Below are 23,567 nucleotides of genomic sequence, written 5' to 3'. Positions count from 1 at the left end.
ATTGGCCATGCTGAATGAAAACCTGATTCACTCGCATGCACCAACTACATTCACCCTCCGGAAATTCAGCATGTCCCAGTAATCCTTATGGGAAAAACTACACTACATGCTAATTGATGTGGTTGGGTTTATTTCACACATCCAGGCTTACCCCATTTGGTCTGATTATATTTGCAGTTTGATGGACAGTCCAGCCACAGTGCTTTCTCATTATGAGTAATTTTTGCTGCATCAGCAAGGATTGATCAGTTTTGTACAATCATGGTTGAACATTGGGCATTTTGTGACTAATCTGTTCATGTAATTTCTATTTATCATAGTGAAAAGCACACTTGAGTATGGAGTCAAGAATCTTGCCCGTGATCAGTCACGTGAATTTGCTTATAGTATTCTCTACTTACTGCGCAGTATGTAAATGTAGTAAAATAAACGACACTAACAGGTGTATAAATAGAAAGTAAAATTTTGTTGACCATGTCCAATTTGCGTATGTTGTGACTGTGACTTCAGCATTTGTCATTAACAGGCCACAGCTTATAGCCACAGCCATACACATAGATGACAGTGCAATTTTGGACCTTGCTTAATTTCACCCTTTGTGGCTGGTCACTGTGTAATCTAATTTTACAAGTCAGATACCCTTAAATAGGAACTTCAGATCCAAATCGCAGTAGCACCATTAATTGACCTCCACTGGTGTAGAAGAAGGATCCATAATAAAACCACAATGTTGTCATAAAAACCACAAAAATGCCATTGCTCTCTGTTTGTACTGGTATTATCAACCACCACACTGTCAGGAGCTACATGTACATATCCATGTACTGGTACGTTTCTCATTCCTGACCCATCTGACCAAAATAAGTCAAAGGTTGACTACTTTTTACACACAGTGTTTTACACAACATGCTTTACCTAAAGTAAATGTCAGTCTGGTACCTCATTTATAAGGATGTAGGAAGTAATTGATATGAAGATCTCATCATTCTTAAAGTTCAAATTACCATGGAATTGTCATTAGAAAGATATAAGCCTTTTATATTGTTTTTTTGTCATCACTGAAGGACAAAGAATTACATATATGTTTGAAGAAAGTAAAGCCAATCTTGGAAATACGGTATCTTAGTCAAATTGTGGTTTTTTTTTAAGATTTAAGTCTTGGAAGAAGTCTTAGTTAAACGGCTGTAGTGACCAAACAAATCAATTAAATACATGTACGTGTGGAACGTACACCATATTTGGTCTTTTGCCGAAACTGCAAGGAATTCTAAATTTGTTTGTATGCTTGTTTGGTTCAGGTCACAAAGATGGAGCCAGGCTGTGATAGTGCACCTGCTCTCCAACCTGAGGTAAGTTTGATGGCAAATTTTGTTTTCATTTTTCTCAAATGTTAGTCAAAAAGTCTCATCTAAAATACCCTCTGTACTTTTAAGTATCAATCAATAACATCTTTATTGTCCATATGTGGTATTTTATCACCATGGCTTTTCACGTTTTCTACCTTGAATAAAAGTGTGATTTGCCAAAGACATACATGTATAACCTACAAATGTTCAAATGAGTGAAGTAAACCAACATTCCTACTTTCCTTTTCTAGTTTGTGGATTTTTACACCAAGTTGTTGCAGAGCTTTATCCACCCGCTTGGGAAAATCAGCGCCAGTGATCCAAATCCACTTCAGTTGGCTGCTCATTTGCAGAAGGTAAGCATGCAGTATCTAATAACTGCGACACTGTCAGACTGACTTGGTTCTCCCCAAATTTGATCAAAGTCTGCAGAAAGGAAAAGGTATTTACATATATGTAATGTACATGCTGTTCTGTGTCAGAGGTCAGAGGGCCAGATTTGTTGGACGTTGCAGAGTTGCAAAATGAAAAGCTGTGAATTTGTTGCAAAACTAGGGAGTTTGCTTGAGTTTGAGTGTGTGGTTCAACTGCATCTAATTTATTAGCTACACCTGGCAAAACACACAGACATACACCTGGAAGCAACTGGATGAATAACTTCACATGGACATGTGTGGTACTGTTGGCTGTGGCCACATGCGTATATTTCAGATGTACAGTAGCTTACATGTAATTAATTTCTGTGATTTTTGTTCTTTAAGCGTTATCCTCTCACAGATGAATTCACAGTTTACAGTCTCAGTATTTGATACCTGGAGTTCTATGTTGTAATGATACAAAAATAAACCTGACAACTTCAAGGAGATAAAACTGCACCATCATGTGATCAAACATTTTGAATACACACTGGCATAGTGTTTGGAAAAGATAAAGATGCAGAACCATTTAAAAGTTCCCAGTGCCCGCAACAAATTTGCAGAATCCAGTGTCAATAAAACAGTGTTGACCTACCAGTATGATTTAAGGCACCAAAACAAAAACAGAAAAGGGTTTTTCTGTTGCAAGCTGCTTAAGTCATTGTTAAAATTGTTTCTGTATCAGGTGTTTGACGTCCCTAGTGAGATCCACGCGGACATGATGCAAGACGAACTTGGCAATAAGGTAATGTATTAAAGTTTACTTTGCAGTGTGGCAGGTACACCTTGCCACTATCATTCCGTGGCATTTATAAGTGCAAGTTTCCAGTTATCAATTTTTTGTTGCTGGTTTAATATCGTATAATCTAAACACACACATACTGTTCTATAAATATTCTCATGTTCGCACCTGTTTTATTCTGAAAACAATCCAAATGTGAGCCACACAGTGCATTGCATTCAAATATCATTATCTTTTCATCTGAAGACTGGAATTCTAAATGGAACAGAAGAACAAGTGGGTGTACATGTAGATATGTGAAAAGTTTTCATGTTGAGATCGTTATCGGGGGTCCTTTCATAACGAGAGGCTGTACAGTACTCCTCGAAGTATATGTCACCAAAACAACACAATGGAACTGTACCATGTACATGTCAGTGTACTGTGGCCCGTCTTGTATTCTTGTAATCATATTCTCTATATTCTTTGTAATCATCAGCCCCCAGCTTGCATGCTGAAAGTCACAGTGGTTGAGGCCAAGGACATTCTCGGCATGGATGCAAACGGTGAGACAGATGAACATTTTGATACCGGGATTTTTCTCTGCTGGTATAAGATCTTCAGAGAGATTTTAAATCAGTATTTAAGCTGATGCTCTCTGTACCAAGCTGTTGTAAAGCCGTAAACATGTTTCTTTTCCATTCTTAAACACAAAAGGGGTTTTAATCACTTCCTGCTGGGGCAGTTATCAATGTTGATGATGCTGGGGCGGGATATTTATCATTTTTGTCTGTTTTCAAAATTCTTAAAAAATTCCTATCTTCATTCACTGCATACTTATACCCACACGAAGAATTGTCTGGTCTCCACTCTAGCCTGACAGACAAAATCTATTGATGCCTAGACCTGCAGCCTTGTAAAAAGAGCCCAGATTGTGCGGTGTTATCTAACTTTCTTTTGCTCACGAACCTGCCACAGTGCGCTGCTGACCTCTTTTCAATAGGGGCCAGATTAGCATGCAGCGGTGCTGTGTGGCTCATCGCTGCGGTGGTGAAGCATTTTTGTCCCCGGTGGTAATCCGCAGCTCTAAATGCCCCAAATCGTGATATACTGTTCTAAAACAAGGCTGGATTATCTCCACTTTTGAGAGTGAAAAAATATCGGTAATTCCCAGCAGCCTGGTCTTTTGTGCTGATTACGGTCTTTTGTTATAAGGCCCTGTTCCCTTTGTCCGAGTTCGGAGCCCCTTGCCACGCATATAAAGCATACGTGTCCAGATCCGGAATCCCCGACTTTCGTCCGCGATGCTAATCCAGCAGCAGGTCTTTTGTTCCGAGTACAGTCTTTTGTTACACGGACCAGCTCTGTTGTCCCATTTTGGGCAGCCCGGCACTGTGTATAAACGCATGGTGCTCGAAACAGGGTTCCCCGGCAGCAAGTGGTTAAGGACCTTGATTCGAAAGCTAATTTAAAATTCGTCTGCTGTCTTATTCGGTTTATCTGTTTCACTACACTTTTCTTTTCATAAACCAAATTTAATAAATATTTAGACTTTTGGGCACTTTATAATATGCAGGCATATGCAGCAGTGCAGTGGATTCCCCATAAGAATGGCAATGAGATTTGGCAATGAGTACATACCTGCATGGGTTTATGTGCAGAAATGGTGACCAGGTGTCCGTTTTAATGCCCACAAACCTTGGCATTGCCAATTAGAAGAAACACAAATGAGAATTAGCACATGGCTGTAGCAGTGCTGAAGTTTTCATGGACAACAAAATAATTTGTATTTTCCCAACTCAGGGAATAGTCAGACTTACTTGCTACTGCTGCCTAATTTCATCTAGGAATGAGCGACCCCTACTGCCTCCTGACTATATGTAAGAATGAGCATCACCACTCCCCGTCTCACGAGAAGCACCCGCACCTCACCCACTGGAACTCCTGCCCCGAGGACCCCGCTAGTCCCGCCTCCACTCCAGTCACCAGCCAATCGGAGAAGGTCAACCGCCGGAACTCGGACGGCCGGCGAAGCTTCAAGAAGGGGAGCCGGAAGAAGTCGGACGATGGCGGTGCCACCCTGCCCAACCAGATCCAGAAGCAGCGGTCAGACACCCTGACGGTGTCCGGCAAGGCCCACAACAGGCGCAAGAACTCAGCCGATGGGAGCGCCATCGCCTCACCCAGGTCACCCATCCACAGCCAGTCCCTGGAGGCAGAGTTTGTCTTCAAGACCAGCTGTCAGAAGGCCACACTGCATCCTGTGTGGAACGAAACCTTTGACATGTTAGTCAAGTTCCTTTTACAGTCAAGTTCAGTCTCTGCAACAAAGAAAAATCCTTAACTTCCAGGACGTGGCTTTCAGGTCAAAACAAAGTTTGGGTGTTTTTATACATTCACAAAATTAAAAGTAACATCTAAAGAGCACAGTCAAGAGGAAAAATTCACAATGAAGTACACCACCAACCATTTACACAGAAAGAATACATTATAATTTCATGGTCGGCCTACCACATGCACATTATATTACATATTCCCCACTAGCACCTGTCTTTTGGCAGATGATGGGTCCTCCTCGAAGAGCAGGTACTTTAGTACCCTCAGACCAGAGAATTCTGCATTATAGTAATTAACCATCTCAAACTGATCATGGTTGTTTCTTGATGCATTTCTTCCGTCAGTGCAATATCGTCCATCAAAGACACAGAGCTGACCCTGACAATGTGGGACATGGATGAGGAGACCAGTCTCTGGCAGGCCTGTAAGAGTCTGGAGTCTGAACACAAAATGGCAGGAATTAAAAAGTATGTTCAGCCACGTCTGAATTACATGGCTATGGCTTGACATGGTACATATGTTTATGGAAGCCCTTTGCTGTAGTGGCTGAAGCCATTTCCCATTCACTAGTGTGGTGCTCCAGCCATAGCCAAGAAATCAGGACATGACCTTATAGTCGGTTCTTTCTTACACTTGGAATTTCATCTAGGTTGTGCAGAAAAGAGTGTTAGCTCATGAAACAGAAATATAGAAGGGATGACAAGTTGGAGATTGTTTTAATTTACCTTTGTTGAAGTAAGTTGCATGTTTATGCTCATCATTATGTGAATTTGCTTCGCCGTCAAATTGATGAGATGTGCACAAATTGGAACAATGTAAATGGCTTTAAATTCTTGGTAGGATCTAGACACAAACGTCAAAAAATAGCTTCAGAGAAAAATCAAACAGAACTAAAATAGAAACATGCGCATGTAAAATTGAACCAAAATACTTAAAAAAGGTCCATCTTTCCAAAGCCTGTTTCGTCACATCAAACACGGTATCAACAAGAACACTGACGACTTCTTGGGCCAGGTTGTTATCTCCTTGGCCGACCTTCCGGCAGTAACCCGCGTGGATCAGTGGTACACGTTACACATCAACTCCAAGGGATCGGGTCCAAGCAACGGTGGAAAGTGTCACATGCGGCTACAGTTTGTCCGTGAAGAGGTAATGAGTACCCTGTCATACATGTACATCCAAAACACATCTCATAGGACAGGATAGGGATTTCAGGGGCTTGGCCGGGGGGGGGGGATTCTTTTGGGGAGGGGAATGGAAGGGGGACAAAGAATCCATCAGCTGCAAATGGACAAACCATCAGTGGTGGAAGGGGATCAAATCTGAGGTATTTTCAAGCAAATTGATGATTTCTGTCCCCTATAAATCTCTGTCATTTTTCCCCCATTTCTTTGTTTTCCTTTTTTGGGGGGGAAGGGACATATTTGCCTCTCTCCATCAAGCTGTATGAGCAGGTACATATCTGGGCAGAGCTGGTTATTGTTGATGAGTGATTTGCATGAATGAATTGTACATTTCCTGTTGCGTCTGACCAGACTTGTGATTTGACTTGTTAGACTGTTGATGTACAATGTACTTGACTGTAAATATGCACATTCTTATTTTCATTCCAGGATTACTCAAAGAAAGGCAACCCTTCCATGCTGACGTTCTACCATCAGTTGGCATCAGCAGTCTACAGATATGAAGGCCAAAAATACATCAGGGTATGTAAATTTACCATGATTGATAATGATCTATTTGTTCACAGTCACTCTTGTTAATGTGTAAGTGACTGATATTGTTTTACGTGTGTGTTAGACTGGAGGCATTCTCATTTGGGTTGGATTTTTTGTTGCAGGAAGGCAAAGGGCCGTGGGACGGGAAACTTCCTGAGATCAGCCGACACATGCTGAACTGCTTTGCGATACAAGCAGGCATCTCCAAGCTCTCACAGACGCTCATGTAAGAAATGTTCAGATTTTGAGTTTATAGTTTTCTCTTTGTCCAACGTATGTTGACATAAAATTATCAAGGCTGTTAGAGTTTCCACACTATGGTGGCTCTTTCACAGTCAAGGTACCGTTGTGTTCAGTTTTCTCAAGATATCGTACAGTACTATTGATCACAAGCAGTTTTGACATTCATAGTTTTGCAGAGCTGTTTTTATGTCTCCTGTCTTATTTTTTCAATTTGATTCGCTTCTCACTGCATCCTGCAGAAACCTCTCGTCTCTTCTGGAGTTTCACCACCACCAGAATTCCCCAACCTATGAATTTTTGTCCTTGACAAGGCTGTCCATAAGCAGTCTAGGGAAAGATGAAGTAGACTCAGTGTCGGTCAGCAGCCTGCTTGAGTCCACGGACAACATCCAAAGGGCCGGAGAGGAGAAAGGACAGAAAGACATCAACAGCAAACCAGGAGAGGAAAAGGTTAGTGCTACACTTAGGGCTCTCCCAGTTTTGTCCATCATTTTCACATATGTACAAAATATACATTTTTCTCTGACACCCCACCTCCTGAAAGACTTCTCAAGAAAATGACAATGGCCGGTTGTCGTTTTGTCACAGTTTGTGAAAAGCCTGTAAAGGCTGGGTCCACCCCTCCCCCAGGTTATGTTTGTCCAGATATGTTCATGAAAATGGGAAAAAATAGAAAACCCCTACAAAAAAATTGGTCTAGGCTGAAAAATAGGGAAAGATATGATGCAACCTCAAATCAGCAAGTTGTTTCTTGTAAAGTTCCTGATGGGTAATGTTATAAGTTGTTTTGTAACATTCATTCAGTACCTTAAGTGATGTTTACAACAGAAATGCATATTTTTCCCGTTTTGGGTGTTTCAGTTTGTAGTGGAAGGTCACTGAATGACTAGGAATAGCATATTTTGTTTTTTCTGCAGTGATCTTAAAGCTTTTATCACATAGAAGCATGGTGTGATGCCCTTTGTGTGGGTTTCTGACTAAAATCCCATAAGAGGACTCATGGAGATTACCTTTTCCGCATTGCATTAGTGTCAGGTTCCGGAGGTCACACTTTTTGTGTATCCTCTGAAAGTAATGCCAGTGCTCTTCCTGCAGGCTAAAGAAGACACGGACACCTCGCTGATGGACCGGGCCTTGAGGGAGGCCATGTTCCACGTCCATGCTGAAATGATTGCCGAAACCACCTTCTCCATCTACAGCAATGAGGCAAAGGAGGTGAAACAGATCTATGCCGAGAACCCCAAGTTCCTCTCGTACGAGGTAAGGCATCACCACCATATTTGCCTATGAATTGATTTTTACCTATGTAAAGTTCTAGTATAGTGTACAGCCACGCAATCAAGCTTTTTTTTCTTGGTCTAGGCCCAGACTTATTGTTCTTGTTGGATTCTCACAGATTCAGCAAAATTTGACAAGTTGGTGTTATGGGTTATATGGGATGTAGTAGGATGTTTATAGAAAACTGAATGGTAATATCGGTGAACTCATTGAACCAAATGCATTTTTTGTCCTTTGTCTTGTTTTGGGATTATGTGCATATTCTTTATGTTTATTTCCATCTGATCTTTATTTCGAAGAATAAATCAAGAATGTAACTTAGCTGTATTTTGTCAACACGTCTTATTTTTCCTCAGTTTTCTTAAAAGCCATGAAGGTGCTTTGGACATTCAAAGAAATGGGAAATGTGCCTACATTTGTGTATTTTATTCTCAATGTCTTCATTGTAGTTTTTCCTGCCAGGAATGTGACAGCCAGCAAGGTGATGATAACTTGTTTAAGTCTGTTGTTGTGTTTGTGCTAACCTTGCACGATGCCTGCCTTATATCCCCACTGCATGATTGAACTTACTCCTATATGTATAACCTGGCTTTGATTTCAAGAGTCCTGTGTGTATTAATTGATACATCTCTGTGTCTTGATTTCCTTTTTTATTTCTGGGCATATCAGCAACAAACAAAATGGTCAGATGTTTCCAACCCCTCCTCCCTCTTTTTAACCTTCGTGATATAATTTGCATGTTTCAAATGTGCATGTTTGCATGAGTTTAATAAACCTTACCGGATGTTCTTTTAGTCTTTAAACTGCTTTAGTTGCACAACCAGATCACATTAACCCTAACACTCCTCAGTCCTCCAACAGGGGAAGAATTGAGGAGTGTTAAGGTTAATAAGTAATTCTTCAACTGTTTGTTTTTGTATCAGTATCAACAAAATGTTGAGCCCTTGTTGATATTTTGTATTCTTGAGTTGCTTGAAATGAGAGTCCCAGATTGAGTATGAGTAACTGACCCACTCATCCTTGTCCAAAGAAATTTTCATTTACCCAGATTACCCCAAACCTGCCACAGTCTAAATCTAACAACTGGTCTGCATGATTTAAGAAATGGATCAGAAGGTGGTGCCTTCCTATAATTACGTGTACATTGACCTTAATGTCCCACTATGTTTACATCAGAATGTGCCATACTGGTTGTGAACATGGCAGGTTTTGACACAGACTATGGTTTAGTCAACATGGCCAATATGACCTTATTCACTGGTTGGCCATATTGAATTGAAAGTGAGGTTAACTTTTCATTCTGGGAACTTTAGTTAATCATGCCCACATGTTTTAAGGGACATTTAAAAAAAACAATTTAGGCTCAGAACCCCAGTCTGACTCCACCCTATTTAACAGATTTCACTGAATAAGAAATATGATTGAACATGGCTTCCCTGTGAATAAGGTCTATTGCTTCTTATCAGTGTGCACTTGCACTGCACTCCAATGTGCGTAGCCCTAGTCAAAATATGGTCATTGCTCGGACTTGCCCACAGCTTCAATTTTGGCAGATTTGTTCACATTTATTACTGTGAACACTCCAGGGGAGTCACAGTTCTTTTTTTTTATTCTGCCTTCTCACTACACTTTTAAAAAAATTTTTCATCAACTTCTGTGAGTTTTTTATTGATACATTTTAATTCTAATGTTAACTTCTTATTTCCAGTTAAAAAAAACGGAGAAGCCAACTGGAAGTTGGTAGGTGCTCTTGATAGCTGACAATGTTCTTCCCTATCGTTTCTCTGAAAACAGCTTGAGGTGACTGAAACATCAATATCCACTTACATCGATCACTGCATGAGTCCTGTGGGAGATTGCCCTGCTCTCTTCCCTCCTTCCGACGTGCACGTCTTGGATATTCTCAAGTCCAAATGCAGGTGAGCAGAGTGAATGAACTCGTGCAGACTGCTCCAAATACGCAGAAAACATGGTCTTTCTCTGAAATTTCCCAACAGAATATCCAAACACAAAGACCTACCAACCGCGGAGAAGCAGACAGGTCACGGTTTTCCCTACGTTATTGCAGAATGGCGTTACTGCTAGAACAAGTTTGCACAAACACACCGCCAAATGTATGAACAGTGAGGTTAGACAAACACTGCACTGCCTCTTTCCTACACTGTAGTTGATATTGACATCATTACGACATACTGCTCTCACTTTATCAGCACAGAGTCTCCAGTCAATGGGTGTGCTTTGCACTTGGGATTTGCAAAGTTTTTGCATTAGCTTTGAGTTGATCAACAATCTTGACTGTTAAGCACTCCCCGTCTGTCTCTCTCCCTCTGCTGTCTAAGAGGTGTAGCTTGAGCACCTTAATAAGATGGTTTCCCTACCTATCTAATTCCTCAAACCTATCCATTCCAGTTGTTTGTATCAGATTAGTGAAGTGAAATATTTCCCGTCTCACATTGGACAGATTAAACAACATCTTCAGCCTGCTCCAGATGAAAGTGTGGAAGGACCGAAACTCCATCCCGCACCAGCGAGTCCGCAAACTCATGGAAGAAGTGATAGAGTTGGACACCCGTAGGTGGCTCACTAACAAGTTGGAAGAACTACCTCAGCCTGAGGGATCGCTGGTGAGCGTTTTATTAAACCCCAACCAATCTTTATCTGACAAGATGTATCATCCTTCCTTAGAAGTACTCATCCCCGCAGTTTATGAAGTACATCAGTGGGAACAAAGCTAATATGAAATCAAAATTCTTTAGGACTGTCCCCTTTGGAGTTACGGATGGTAGTTATTCACACCTGGTATTTTCAAATTTCTTTTTTTTTTTTTTTGGTGTTGTTTTTCAAGAAACCAGCAGATTTACTGAAGCTGTTAGACAGACTTGGAGACGTCATAGGAGATATAATGGCTCTGCTGAGACCGACCAAGGAATACCAGAACTTCTTCACCAAGTAAGGCTACAAACACCTTTTCTTTTTTTTTCACGTGTGAAGACCTTACATTTAAAGTCACCTGATTACTAATCATTTGCATATGTAGTATTTATTCTACATACTGGATGGGAAATTTTGCTCACCTCCCAAATTAGAAACCTGGTCACTTCGGTTCTGTCAACATCAGTATCGTTTGTTTATTAAGACTATTTGATCATGATGTCTGCAATCCATACTTTTTTGAACTGCCAAAACCAGAAACAAATTGTTTAAGCTATGCCCTCACAACTTTGTACGGTAGTTCATAATGATGCTCTCAATTCTGACGTGTGGTGTCATCTTGGCAGGTTCACGGTTGACTACAACAAAGCCGTGGCCCGGGAGATGGACCGCATAGTGTCAGCCAGTCTCAAAGAAGTCCTCAGCAGTCTCAACCAGTATCAAGTCCGCTACCAGAAGTTCCCGGAAAACATCGCCGAATCCAGCAAGGCTAGCCTGAAGCTGTACATGACTGTCAAGAAGATGTTCTCGGTACTGAAGAGCAACAACCACACGTGGTAGGTTGTCTCCCATACAGCTGGTTGTAGTCATTTGAAATGACTCTTTTCCAAGAACCTCGTCTATTATCCTTCTTTGTTGTCTCCCCAAATTGACTCAGCAATTCTGTCAAGTTCCATGTCCCTAAGGCTTCCCTTTGTGTACCCGTATCCTGCGTATGCTAGTCATTTTCTCATACCTTGAGGAAACTTTTTCGCTCTTTTTTTTTCAAATTGACGTGAAGAAAAACCAATCTGGTAAAACCTAATCAGTCTCATTTCAGCATCTTGTTTGAATGACAAAGCACAACAGAAACCAGCAGCAAAATTTGTGAATCTGCACCATTTTTCTTTGGACATGTGTAGAGGTAATAATACATGTGTGGTACCTAAAAACCAATCAATGTTGTTATTTCAGCCGTTCTTCACCTTTTAAGAGGGTCATCAAATGCCTTATTAGTTCATTGCTAATGATGTCACCCATCTGATGCAAGGCGGCTTACTTGGCCTCGTGCAGAATTTCACATTGATAACATCATTACCAAGATGTTATTTGCTTTTATCCGAATATTCTGTATTTTTGGTGTAATTTCACCTTGTTGCCGATCAGGCAAAGAGGGCAAGGCATGTTAGTCATGTTCACAAGCGGTGAAGTGAAGTTCAAAGTTTGCTTGAGTTGTAGAAAAGATTAAGAAGTGGTCATAATTCAGCCGTAGTTGTTTCCTCTCTCTCTTCCTTCAGTGAGGGTCTTGAGATGGCCAACTACCACACCTGGTTCCAGGAGGGGCTCATCTTCTGGTTGGTCACCTTCAAATACGAGACCTTTGACCGTGTCCGCAGAGCTCTGGAAATGGACAAGGACGTGCAGCTGGTCCACAGTGTAGTCAAATACTCCAACTCAGCCGTTGATGTCCAGTCTTGTTTCGCAAAGGTCAGTCTTGCCCGTATTTTGGATTACTTTGTCCATTTTGCAGTGAACAGATGTATGATTGTGGCAATAGTCTGCATAGACATCACTATTTGTACATGTGTGATATTGAATACTCAAAGGAGTTTTTGTCTGCAAATTTGAGAACATAAAGGGCAGTTGGTGTTTCACACATCTTTTTTGGTTGGTATAGACTGTATGTTGTTACCAGTTATGATGTACTTGTGCTTTGGATCCATAGGATCCAACTTTGTTTACACAACCCTTGGTTGCTAATAACTTTCAACATTTTAATCTGAAGTCTTGACAGAAGAGGTTCTTTGCCTGTTATCTCACTGATTTCTGCCCTGCTCTTTTATTTGTTCATATCTAGATATTACCTTTGCACACTAGAACATACATTTGGATGAATTGTTTAATTCATGTTGAATGCCATCTTTCCTGCACTTTCTTCACAAACATTTCTATATCTTTTTAAAAGGTAACAGAAGAATGGCACAAGATAGGCTTTGAGGGAGTGGACAGCAGGTGTATGGCTGTCACCAAAATCACAGATGTAAGTAATGAACAGTTTGGCAAATTCCAACCTTGGTGTACATTGTGCTGTTGGGAATATAGGGAAAGTTGGACTTTTCTAAGGACTTTTCCACAACATTTTGGTCCCCATGATAACCTGCATATATTTCTTAGTGGTCCAGACAGCATCGTCGCAAGTGTTTTGAGGTGATAGACTGATTCAGTGACAAGAATCAGGCGCCATAACTGCATTGTCCCCACGGGCATGTACAGATGAGATGCGCATTGAAATGCCTCCTCTGTCAATGGGAGCACACCATTAATCAAATTCATGCATGCATCAAGTTGACGAATGCACGCCTGAATGATGGGGACACCGCAAGTAAATGGCGTCAACGAATCGGTTTATAGCACACAGTCTTCATTAAGCTGTAGTCTAGCTCTATGCCCGATCTGGCATTACAGTTGTCTTATTCATTTGGAATTTTCAAATTCATTTGTCTAATTTTCTTCCATTCTCTCAGGATACGGTAAAGTTTTAAAATGTACTTGTTGACTGTTAAGGAGTGTGAAGTATATTTGCCCATTGTTCCACAGCTGATTTGTGAGGGTGCCAAGTTGTACGCTGCATCTATTCACAAAAAGTTGGAGCAGAATGGTTTCTATCGCAGCATTAGCGGACAGTTTGACATCAAGGACAAGGTAATTGATTATCCTGTTTGGTATCATCTGAGAAATGTTCCAGAGGATTGCAGTGTTTTTCTGAATACATAAAAGCATTGGAGATGGATGATAAATTGTATACTCAGAATTCAAATGGGGTGCGATAAATTGTATACTCAGAATTCAAATGGGGTGCGATAAATTGTATACTCAGAAACCAAATTGGGTGCGATAAATTGTATACTCAGAAACCAAATGGGGTGCAATAAATTGTATACTCAAAACCAAATGGGGTGCGATAAACTGTATACTCAGAAACCAAATGGGGTGTGATAAATTGTATACTCAGAAACCAACTGGGGTGCGATAAACTGTATACTCAGAAACCAAATGGGGTGCGATAAACTCTATACTCGGAAACCAAATAGGGTGTGATAAATTGTATACTCAGAAACCAAATAGGGTGCGATAAACTGTATACTCACAAACCAAATGGGGTGCGATAAACTCTATACTCAGAAACCAAATGGGGTGTGATAAATTGTATACTCAGAAACCAAATGGGGTGTGATAAATTGTATACTCAGAAACCAAATGGGGTGCGATAAATTGTATACTCAGAAACCAAATGGGGTGTGATAAATTGTATACTCAGAAACCAAATGGGGTGCGATAAATTGTATACTCAGAAACCAAATGGTGCTTTCAGGTTAATGCTTTTTCAGACAGTTACTTGTATTTCAAAGAATTAATCTCATTGGTTTACTACACAGTAAGTGTGATAATTTGGGAGAGGGTAATAAATGTCAAGGGGGCATCAAGTCCAAGGAAGGAGTTACTTCACAGACTGTCACTTTCTCGGTCCTTCAAAACCTTGCAAGTCTCCAGGTGGATTCTGATGGATTAGGGAATCGTTAAGGTCCATGTGTGACCCAGAGGAGTTGTTTACTTTGTTTAAACGTGACCTCCCCTATCCTCCACCTTCAGCTGTGCATCACGCTGAACAACATCGAGCACGTCCGGGCCTACCTGGACAACCTACCTGTCCTGCTGGACTGGGAGCAGACGGTCAACGGCCTGGCCACCCACCACCAGAACCTGACGGCCGGTAAGCTGACCCTCAGCACCCTGCAGCGCATGACCACCAAGGCCAGCCGGGACACTGTGGGCATGTCGGGCCTGCTGGAAAGGAAGATCGCCGACAAGATGTGCCAGGAGGTCTTGAAGGTCCTAGGCAAGGTGGTCAACCCTAAAGGGGAAGCTGCCACGAAAGAAGAGGTGAGCCAAAACGAGTTCTCGAAAGATCTTGTGGACCCTTGAACAGAGCAGAAAGTTTGGCGATTACAGCTCTAATTGCTCTAACACTAATTGAAAGTTGACACGCTGAAGAGAACACTTAGGGAAGGGTTGAGATTGCATCACGTGATAAAAATAAGCTCTTTTGGAATTTGCGAGTGAGCGAGATTCTGACAACAGCCAGTGGGCTTTTCCCAACTTTTTGGATGAACAGAGCACACCATCTGGAACACTGAGTATAGCTCACTGCCACTTCTCAAACTTTACTCACTGAGAATTCCCAAACATTTGATGCTAAACATTTGGTTTCTGCATTGTAATCATTTTTGTGTTGGACATCAACACATGTTAAACCTAATCCTATCATCCAGTTGATTCATGGTTTTGAGCATTCCATATCTGTTCCCTTGTGTTTGCAGCACCTGGATGAATTCTTCACCTACATTGACCAGAATCTGGAGACACTGTACAAGCAACTGATGCCTCAGATTTTCCCTCGAATTGTCGAGGAGGTCTGGAACGCTCTCCTAAGAGGAATTGTGTCCCTCATGCACATTGGCAGGCAACCCCAGTACTACCAAGAACTTAGGGAGGTGGGTAGCTATAACAAAGATTGACGTCTGTGATCCACAATCAACAAGTTTTACTTCCTTTAATATTTTCTACTCTGGAACATTTTCCCCTGAATCGACCAGTTTTTGTGTCATAGTTGAAGTCAGGTTTTCCCCTCCTTTGAACATCATGTCGGCCCTTTTCCTAGACTAATGACAGCTTAAACTCACTGATTTACTCCAATTGTAGAGACTAATTGACTAGTATATCTTCTGTGCAAGAGTTGCCGTTGTTACTGAAATGTTGGAAAAATTTCCCTTTGGAAGTCATTTTCAAACATTGGCAACAATTAGACTCCACGGAAGTACACGAAAGATGATAATTCAAATTGAATTTAAGATAAACTTCTTTGGCAGAGCCTGGATGCCCTGGAGAGCTACTTTCAACGTCCCGGTCTGGCCCTGGACCCGGCCAAGATCCAGGGCCCCCAGTACAAATTCCTGCTGGGCCAGCTGGACCTGAACGCTCTGAGCACCCATGACCTGATGCTGTGCTACTACAAGGACCTGGCCACCGACATGGCCACGCCTGGTGAATACTTTGGTCACCTGGGGGTCAGGATAGCATGCAAGGAGGAGGCAGGAGGCAAGAAGACGATCATCGTCAAAGGTGAGGATTCATGAGTGTTGAAGGGAAGATCCAAAATTAGATTAGTGTCTCTCTGAAGCAAACCAGGAATGCTGTTTCCTCATGATCTGGTGCACTGAATTTAATATCTCTTGATAATCTTACAATCTTAGGTTTGAGTTCACCTATTAGGTTCACTTTGCTTGGGTAGGCACCCTGTTACTTTCACCTTTACACTTTCAAAGTGCAAAATGATCAGTTAAGGAATATTCTCCCTGTCAAATTGAGTTTTGTCAATTGAAATCGCTAAGATGTAAAATCTACACACTTTTATAAGGATTTCTTTTGATAGAGGCCATGTCAAAGCTGAGAGTTTTCTTAGTTGATTTTGTGACAGCATGTGGCATGGCCTTGTCCACTCCGCGCCCCCCTCGGTCATTCAGAATTTAGTGGACAAGGACGTTTTTGATACCATGACCAAACCCTCTGATTGCCCCTTTCAAGAATTACAGTAAGTTTCATTTGAATAGCTTATCACAGAACTGGGGGCTGGGTGATTTGTGATTTTCAAGATGACAGTCTGCAGATGCCAGGGCACTCGCTCTGTTCCGAAAGGGCACCAGCCTACATGCTGCACCAAACCAGTGTTCGACATGTGCCTGTCTTAAAACGACATTTGTTGTACAAATCATGAGATGTGCGGCAGTGAATCCTGAAGTCTCCCTTTTGTTCCCAGTGTGCAATGCCGTGGACCTGCCTGGCATGGACCGGAGAGGTACCAGTGATCCCTTTGTGGTGGTGGAGGTGCTACCAGAGACAGCCTTTGACAAGCCACTGGTTCAGCAGACACGACACGTGCTACACAACCTCAACCCAGTGTTTGATGAAACATTCCAGATGTGAGTCGGAATTGATTCGAAGCATTTTTCCGACCCAAGTATCAGGATCTTCCTCTCGCCTAGTTTTAAGGGGACGCTAGTGGGTGCATGGTTCAGTACAAGGACGGCAATTTGCATGAAGTGTGTCAATATCACATGAAATGGAGTTCTGTGACATGTTATCCACAATGCTTATGGCATGCCGCTGTCCGTGTAGAATTCAGTTTGAAAGAGTTAACACCTGTTAACAGCATACTCTGTCCTATTGGAGGAGAATTCTAATAGTCAAGAACTGGAAAAGTCAAGAAAGGGTTGGGAATACGTGATGGAATTTTCCACGGGATGTCCATCTTTGATTTTTTTTTTCAAGTTTTTACATCATGATGTTAGCATAAGCAGTCTCCAACTTACACCTCTGAAAAACCACAATTTGTCAAGAGCCCTGAAAAATCATTGTGGATTTTGGGAGAAATGTATAGATTAAGACAAACTTACTTCTGATTATTTTCTTGTCAGTCCGTCTGTACCCATGGACCTGATTGAGGCCGGCGGAGTCATGAGCCTGACAGTCATGGACTACGACGTTCTCTGGAGCAACGATTTCATCGGTGAGGCCTTCATCCCACTGCAGCAGGCACGGCCGATCACCACAAATCAGTCAGTGGATCAGTGCCCTGTCATCATGATGCCTGTGAAACGGCCCTACGCTTGCTCATCGGGTGCATTTGACGTAAGTAAAACAAACCATCTTTGTGAAAGCAGTCGAAATGGAAGAACGGGAAATTCACCACAAGATTCCAGGTTCATTGCTTTACAGTGGTGTAACTGAGGTACATTTTACAGGGGGGTGCTTGGGGGGCTGATTTTCTGGAGGGGGCACTCGATAGGTTTTGATACAGTTAAAATGCTGACTATCACTTCATTTTAATTTGGGGGGGGGCTCACACGGGGCACAGACATTGAGTCATGAGGGACCCATGCCCCCATTCCCTGCTCCCTTAGTTACACTACTGTTGCTTTGGTTTGTGACAGTGATGGTTTCGTGTCGTTCAGCCTGACATTCAGCCTCCAGTCAAGTCTCATTTTAGCCAAGTGACAAATGTTTTCCTTTGTCAGTGTTCATCCCCTTTAAATCATGAGCAGACTTGTTATTTGCCTCCTGGGTGGACTTTATCAAAATTCTGACTCACAAGTACTGTATATATACTAGTCTTGGATATGTTATTTGGTAGATGCTGTGCTGTGCAGCGTCATTCAATGATTCAAGCAAGTTTACCAATGCAGTAGGGCCTTCCTTTTTTCATCACATATTTGTGGTATTTTTACATTAGTGTTGATTTATTTGTCTCAGATCCTGAAGAACCGCTGCAAATGGGACAAAAATGCTCGCATGTTTTACGCCCGAAGACAGAAGGCCATTGAGAATCAGAAACCGAGGACAGACAAGGGGACCGGGCCACCGATGACCAATTCCCGACTGGCACCCTTCCTGAGGCAGTAAGCGTTGCTTGCCATACTACATCCCTCGCCAGCTAGCTCTCAACCTGCAGCTGTTTTGCCGCACGTCTGTCTGTGCACCATGTCACGCCACTTCATTTAAGTCAAGCACTGCAAGATCGTAGACTGAAATCGTTTATACTTTCAAGATTTGCCTTGAACGATTTGCCTACCAGTAGCCAACTTTTTTCATGGTTGAAAGCAGTGACTATCTTTGCTGTGTTCATGATGTCGTTCATGCCCAGAAAATGCTCCTATAGCTTAATTATGAGAGCACATTCAGGTGAAACTTATTTGTGCATACTCCATGCCACGCACTTGCACAATTACTTGCTCCATATAGTTGGATAGTACATGTGTGTCAAAATACGAATGTGGGGACCAAAAATGTTAGGGGAGAAACAGTTGTCGTCACAACTTCGCTGTTAACTTGCCTTTACAGATGATAGTGTCCACTCGATGTCAGTTCAGGCCTACCCATGCTTTTGTGTGTGATCACACTTTTGCATCTTCTGTTCCTCCATACAGGCCAATGGCTATTTTAGACTTCATCACAGCAACCATATCTCTAGGCTTAAATTTCATCTTTTCCTAATTTTACTTTATCTTTTGGTCTAATCTGACAAAACACAGCAATGCACTTGTTATATATGAAATACACTCTGGGCCAAAAAACCTGTTTTCTTCTTGCCCGCTCACGCTCTGAGATGTGCTCCTCATGCTATTTCATGCTGCAGACATTCTGCGGCCAACAATCATACAAAGTTTCTCAGTGACTGCTACCAATGTGGTCAAGCTATGATCTTGCCACATGTTCATTGTTGCACTGTTTGTACAGCCAGAGATGACATGTGAAAAAAGGCTTCTCACCTGCTAGATGTGCTTGTTACAGACCATTAGCCACATAGAAATGTTGAAACCCTAACAGAATTAGAATAACTTTCATGATGAGAGACATTCATTTCATTAGAACACTGCATGCTACAGTGCTCACACAGACATTGGCCATGAGCTTAAACAGACTTTAAGCACTGCCTCTTTACTTGGCCAGTAATGTGCATCAGTGTTTGTTTAATTGGATGTTGAAGAGCACCATGTTACCGTGGCAACACATTACTGCTGCTGCTTGCACACAAGTCTTTATAGATTAAATTGGATTGCCGTGGGACAAATAAACAGTTTAAACAAAATGAATGTGTCGTTTTACCTCTCTCTCTCTTTTCCAGAACTTTAGTGAGACTTCATAATTACGTGTACAGTGTCCCTGCTCTAACTTCAGACAAGGGTCCAGTTTCGTAGACGAGTCCATTAAAGACTGGAACATGTTGCAGTTTAGTCATTGTGATGGTGTTGGTATACTGACTGTCCATGCATTTCATTTGGTGCTTAGCGAGTCGTCTTCTGCCTAACACAATGCACAGGTGGCTTAGCGAAAATTTCAGCTGGGTAATAATGCAGTGTTATGTTGCAGTGCACATAGCCTTACCTTTTTTGAGTTACACCTTCTGGTGGCCCATTCTACATGTATCATTTCAGTGGTGCATTTTTAGAATAATGGTCAATGTGATTGTATCCAACAATTCACTTGAATAGGAATGGATTATAGTAGACTGTGTGCAGAAGCGCCCCGTCAGTAGTAAAAAAAGAGAGTTTAAGGAGTGCCCTGCACTCGTGTCTTAGCCCACCTTCAGCATCTGAGATCTTTTTTAAGACTGAAGGGTTGTAGAAGCCTTAAAAGGAATCATCTTATCTTGCAGAAAACCTGTAACCTCTGCCATGCTAAGCTTAGAATCTTATTCATCTTATCTTGTTTGTAGCAAACAAATCGTTTCCTTGTATAATTTGTGTGAGTTCCAGGTGTTTTGACACCAATATATAACAAAGTTTGAGTGCTGAAGCAGAATTCTCATACACCGTAGAATAGGTTGCTGGGTAAACCTTCATTTAAAATTAAAACAACTTTGGTGTTTTTATATGTTACTTTTTACCAAATCATTGAAATGGAGTACCAAAGTATGATGTCACTGTGAACCAAAAGTGCAGTGCAAACGAATGGTGTGCTCGCGCATGTTGGTTCATGCGCTGATTTTCACCGTGATGCGTTTTACACACATCATTGTACTTGTGACATATTCACTTCGCCACTCTCGATACGTTATCTTCTGTGTATAATTTTCTATTTGTTGTATTATAAAGAATTGTAAAAGTTTACATAGAAATAGCAATATTTTGCCAAAATTCTTGTAGAACCCAGTACAAAATAGTCTCTGAATTTACTTAATCTCACTTTGCATTATTCAATTAAAGTGCAATTCGTAGATTTTAGTCTTTTAATGCTTGCAAAGCACGGAATTTAAATTGATAGTTTACTTTCAGCCACGTTGAAAGAGAAAAGGAGGGAGCACATATGGTTGATAAATACAGGTTGAAAGTTTACATACACTTTAACGGAAAGTGTTGCAGTACAATTTTTAAAATGTTCCCATTCTTGAAAACCATTCGTCTTCTCTGTTACTGATCATGCAGCCAGCACATGCACTTTTTTTAAACGAACCTGAAAATGAAGTATTGAGAATACACCACATGATTGCCAGAAATAGATGAAATCTTAAATCTTGGAAGTGCATATAGTCCAATTTCATGTAAACATCCGGCTGCAATTCATCTGTACAAATTGCCAGTTTTTGAAGCTCCGACAATCCGTGAACTTATTTTTCATCTTGTGTTTTGGCATTTCAACGGGGGCAGGATTACATACTTGTTCTCTGATGATTATATTGTCGAATGGTGTAGAGTGGAGGGGGAAGGTATCGGTGTGTGTCTCCACCAAAGAGCTGTGTCATATATAACTCTATGGTCCCCACCCACCTTTGGGCCAGACCATAGGTCACACTTGTATACGATGTATATACATGTATGTTAACTACCAAAGCACTGTCACTGTCAGGAGTGCTGTTTGGGACCTGCTTTTGTCTTTGTCTTGCGTATTACTTTCTTTACTGTTGACATTTCTGATCTCGCCATCATCTTCCCCCATTTGCGGACCTCAAAGCCGTGCCTTTATTGACAGGGACATACTGGTGTTGTCACTGGATCAACATCAGACCTCCAGACCGAGTTCACAAAGCCATCAGACACAAGCCATTTTTCATTTGTCTCCGTGAAAAGCATTCCTTTGTCATTGTTCAACCTGTAACTTGTGACTGCTCTTGTGTCTGGTCTTGTAATGGTCTTAATATAACTTCGACCCCGAAAGGGGTGGCAGCCTAGCCGTAGTGCAGATTGTATGGGGGTGGGTATAAATTAAGATATCCGCAAAGTTTATAATACCGTGGTATAAATTAGTATTTATGCGTATTGGTGGAGTATTTTTAGACCGTTAAGCAGTGTTTAAATTTGAGTTGTCTTTTCCACACTTGTATACACGTGATAAGATATACATGAATGGCATCATTAAAGGTACTTCTCAAATTTATCTGCTTTCTAATGGTAAGTGGGATATACGTGTATCTGTTGTGACTGGCCTATGTTTTTAAAAAGTTCTGAAATGAAAGTGTCATATATTTACTGTTCCGTCTGTGAGATGCTTTAGACTTGTTCTAATTACATCGCTGACTGATTACTTCGGTCGAATATTTTACTTTTTGGAAAACGTGTTCTCCACTGCTGTTCGTTTTATGGTGGGGGCCTTTTAGCTGGTGTAATCAAGCTTATCGTAGATCATTTTTGCCCTTTTGTAAATTTGTGTACACGTGAACAAGTCGCCCTGATATTCTGCGAGCATGGTGTCATTTTTCCATGACAGAATGTAATAAAGACCCGCTCCACTGAAATGCACAGAATGAAAGAATTTCATTTGTACAAAGCTCAGTCGCCCTGAAGCCGTAGATGCCTAACCCTGCTGAGTTTACTTTAACACAGCAAACCGTTGTGGACCGAAACACAACAAAATAAGTCCAAATGGTACAATGCAGGCTGTGTGAACCTGGCCCAAGTGAGCTCCACACAGTGTTGCCTCTCTAAAAACAGTCCAAGAGGCAGTTGGGGGTATGGTTATCTTATGAAGGGAAACGGTCAAGGGCATGGGCATAAAATGAGTATATATCCAATGCCCCACTCTTTTTTTGGGAGGGGGGATTGGCAGCGGCCTATCAAGCTTTTGGTGTGGAGGTATATCCAAGAGCAAATGTGTCTTCGAGGTCATTCAACATGATGCTGTGGAGAAAAAAATCTAAAGTCTTACGGTCCCCATATCCTTGCTTTTATTTGCTGGTGTTGTTTTCTTAGGGGATTGGTGTTAATACTTAATAAATATACTGAATACTTTCTTTCCCAAATCACCCATCTTTAAAAAAAAAAATTAAAAATAGAAAAAAAAAATACGCAAACATTTCCGTCCCTCGCTGAATACGTCACTGGGGTTGGGCTACCGAATCCCCCACCAAACTTTTTGTGGTGAGCAACAAAATAATTGAAGTGGATTGTGAAAAGTTCTTTAGACTTCCAACAACTAAAATGCATTTTTGCATAAAATTACATAGATCTCAAGAAATTTGAAAGTGATCTACTTCGAAAGTCCACCGCAAAATGGGATGTGATAACGCTTGGTCAGTCTCATTCGCATAAACCGAGTCTTTGACGTTCTGTTTGCTACTAGGCCTATCTAAAGAAACAAACTTAAATGGCTTTGTTAGGACGTGTATTTCTGATAATTAAATGCTGTGTTCAGGTCGGAATCTCCATGGGGCCTTAGCAATTTTTTTAAACATCGTAACAAGGCAGGTGGTCATATCCACGTCTAGGTTTTACCATTCCTCCATGGTTTTACGCTGTCAAATTGTCGAACTGTGAGGGCAATGAAGTGCGTCAAATGCTCAGATTCTCAGGCGAGCAGACATGAGCACGATCGTGTAGGACCTTTGCGGTTCGCGAGTTTGCGAGCGAGTTTGCAGTACAACAGGACTGTTGTATTGTTTAATATTTGCCTATCCGGTGATGGGGGGGGGGGGAGACGGCGTGCCCCGGAGCTTTAATCTGAGCACGGTTTCGGTGAAATGTGCTTTTGTTTTCCTTTTTAGGGTCGT

General features: G+C 41.5%; 1 protein-coding gene across 5 annotated transcripts in view; it reads left to right on the top strand.

The window, feature by feature from the left end:
• The window catches only part of LOC110986366 (protein unc-13 homolog D-like), a 29,749-nt gene extending 7,433 nt beyond the window's left edge, over positions 1 to 22,316 (top strand). For all 5 annotated transcript variants that reach the window (XM_022248181.2, XM_022248182.2, XM_087141284.1 and 2 more), the window contains exons 2-26: positions 1,299 to 1,349; positions 1,598 to 1,702; positions 2,448 to 2,507; positions 2,983 to 3,049; positions 4,331 to 4,769; positions 5,165 to 5,287; positions 5,777 to 5,969; positions 6,434 to 6,526; positions 6,661 to 6,764; positions 7,021 to 7,231; positions 7,877 to 8,041; positions 9,854 to 9,978; positions 10,521 to 10,683; positions 10,905 to 11,008; positions 11,338 to 11,547; positions 12,268 to 12,457; positions 12,936 to 13,010; positions 13,568 to 13,672; positions 14,621 to 14,911; positions 15,349 to 15,522; positions 15,898 to 16,150; positions 16,845 to 17,007; positions 17,503 to 17,716; positions 18,338 to 18,483; positions 19,710 to 22,316. In XM_022248181.2, the coding sequence (XP_022103873.2) occupies positions 1,299 to 1,349; positions 1,598 to 1,702; positions 2,448 to 2,507; positions 2,983 to 3,049; positions 4,331 to 4,769; positions 5,165 to 5,287; positions 5,777 to 5,969; positions 6,434 to 6,526; positions 6,661 to 6,764; positions 7,021 to 7,231; positions 7,877 to 8,041; positions 9,854 to 9,978; positions 10,521 to 10,683; positions 10,905 to 11,008; positions 11,338 to 11,547; positions 12,268 to 12,457; positions 12,936 to 13,010; positions 13,568 to 13,672; positions 14,621 to 14,911; positions 15,349 to 15,522; positions 15,898 to 16,150; positions 16,845 to 17,007; positions 17,503 to 17,716; positions 18,338 to 18,483; positions 19,710 to 19,782 (3,897 nt within the window). In that variant the 3' untranslated portion in view covers positions 19,783 to 22,316. The remainder of the gene's footprint in view (positions 1 to 1,298; positions 1,350 to 1,597; positions 1,703 to 2,447; positions 2,508 to 2,982; positions 3,050 to 4,330; positions 4,770 to 5,164; positions 5,288 to 5,776; positions 5,970 to 6,433; positions 6,527 to 6,660; positions 6,765 to 7,020; positions 7,232 to 7,876; positions 8,042 to 9,853; positions 9,979 to 10,520; positions 10,684 to 10,904; positions 11,009 to 11,337; positions 11,548 to 12,267; positions 12,458 to 12,935; positions 13,011 to 13,567; positions 13,673 to 14,620; positions 14,912 to 15,348; positions 15,523 to 15,897; positions 16,151 to 16,844; positions 17,008 to 17,502; positions 17,717 to 18,337; positions 18,484 to 19,709) is intronic.
• The last annotated feature ends 1,251 nt before the right edge of the window (positions 22,317 to 23,567 follow it).

The sequence above is a fragment of the Acanthaster planci genome, linkage group LG09 (assembly GCF_054643075.1).
Source record: "Acanthaster planci isolate LZ-2023a linkage group LG09, COTS_SCS, whole genome shotgun sequence".
NCBI lineage: Eukaryota > Metazoa > Echinodermata > Asteroidea > Valvatida > Acanthasteridae > Acanthaster > Acanthaster planci.
The sequence above is the reverse complement of the archived record's forward strand: the minus strand, read 5'-3'. Positions and strand labels throughout refer to the sequence as shown.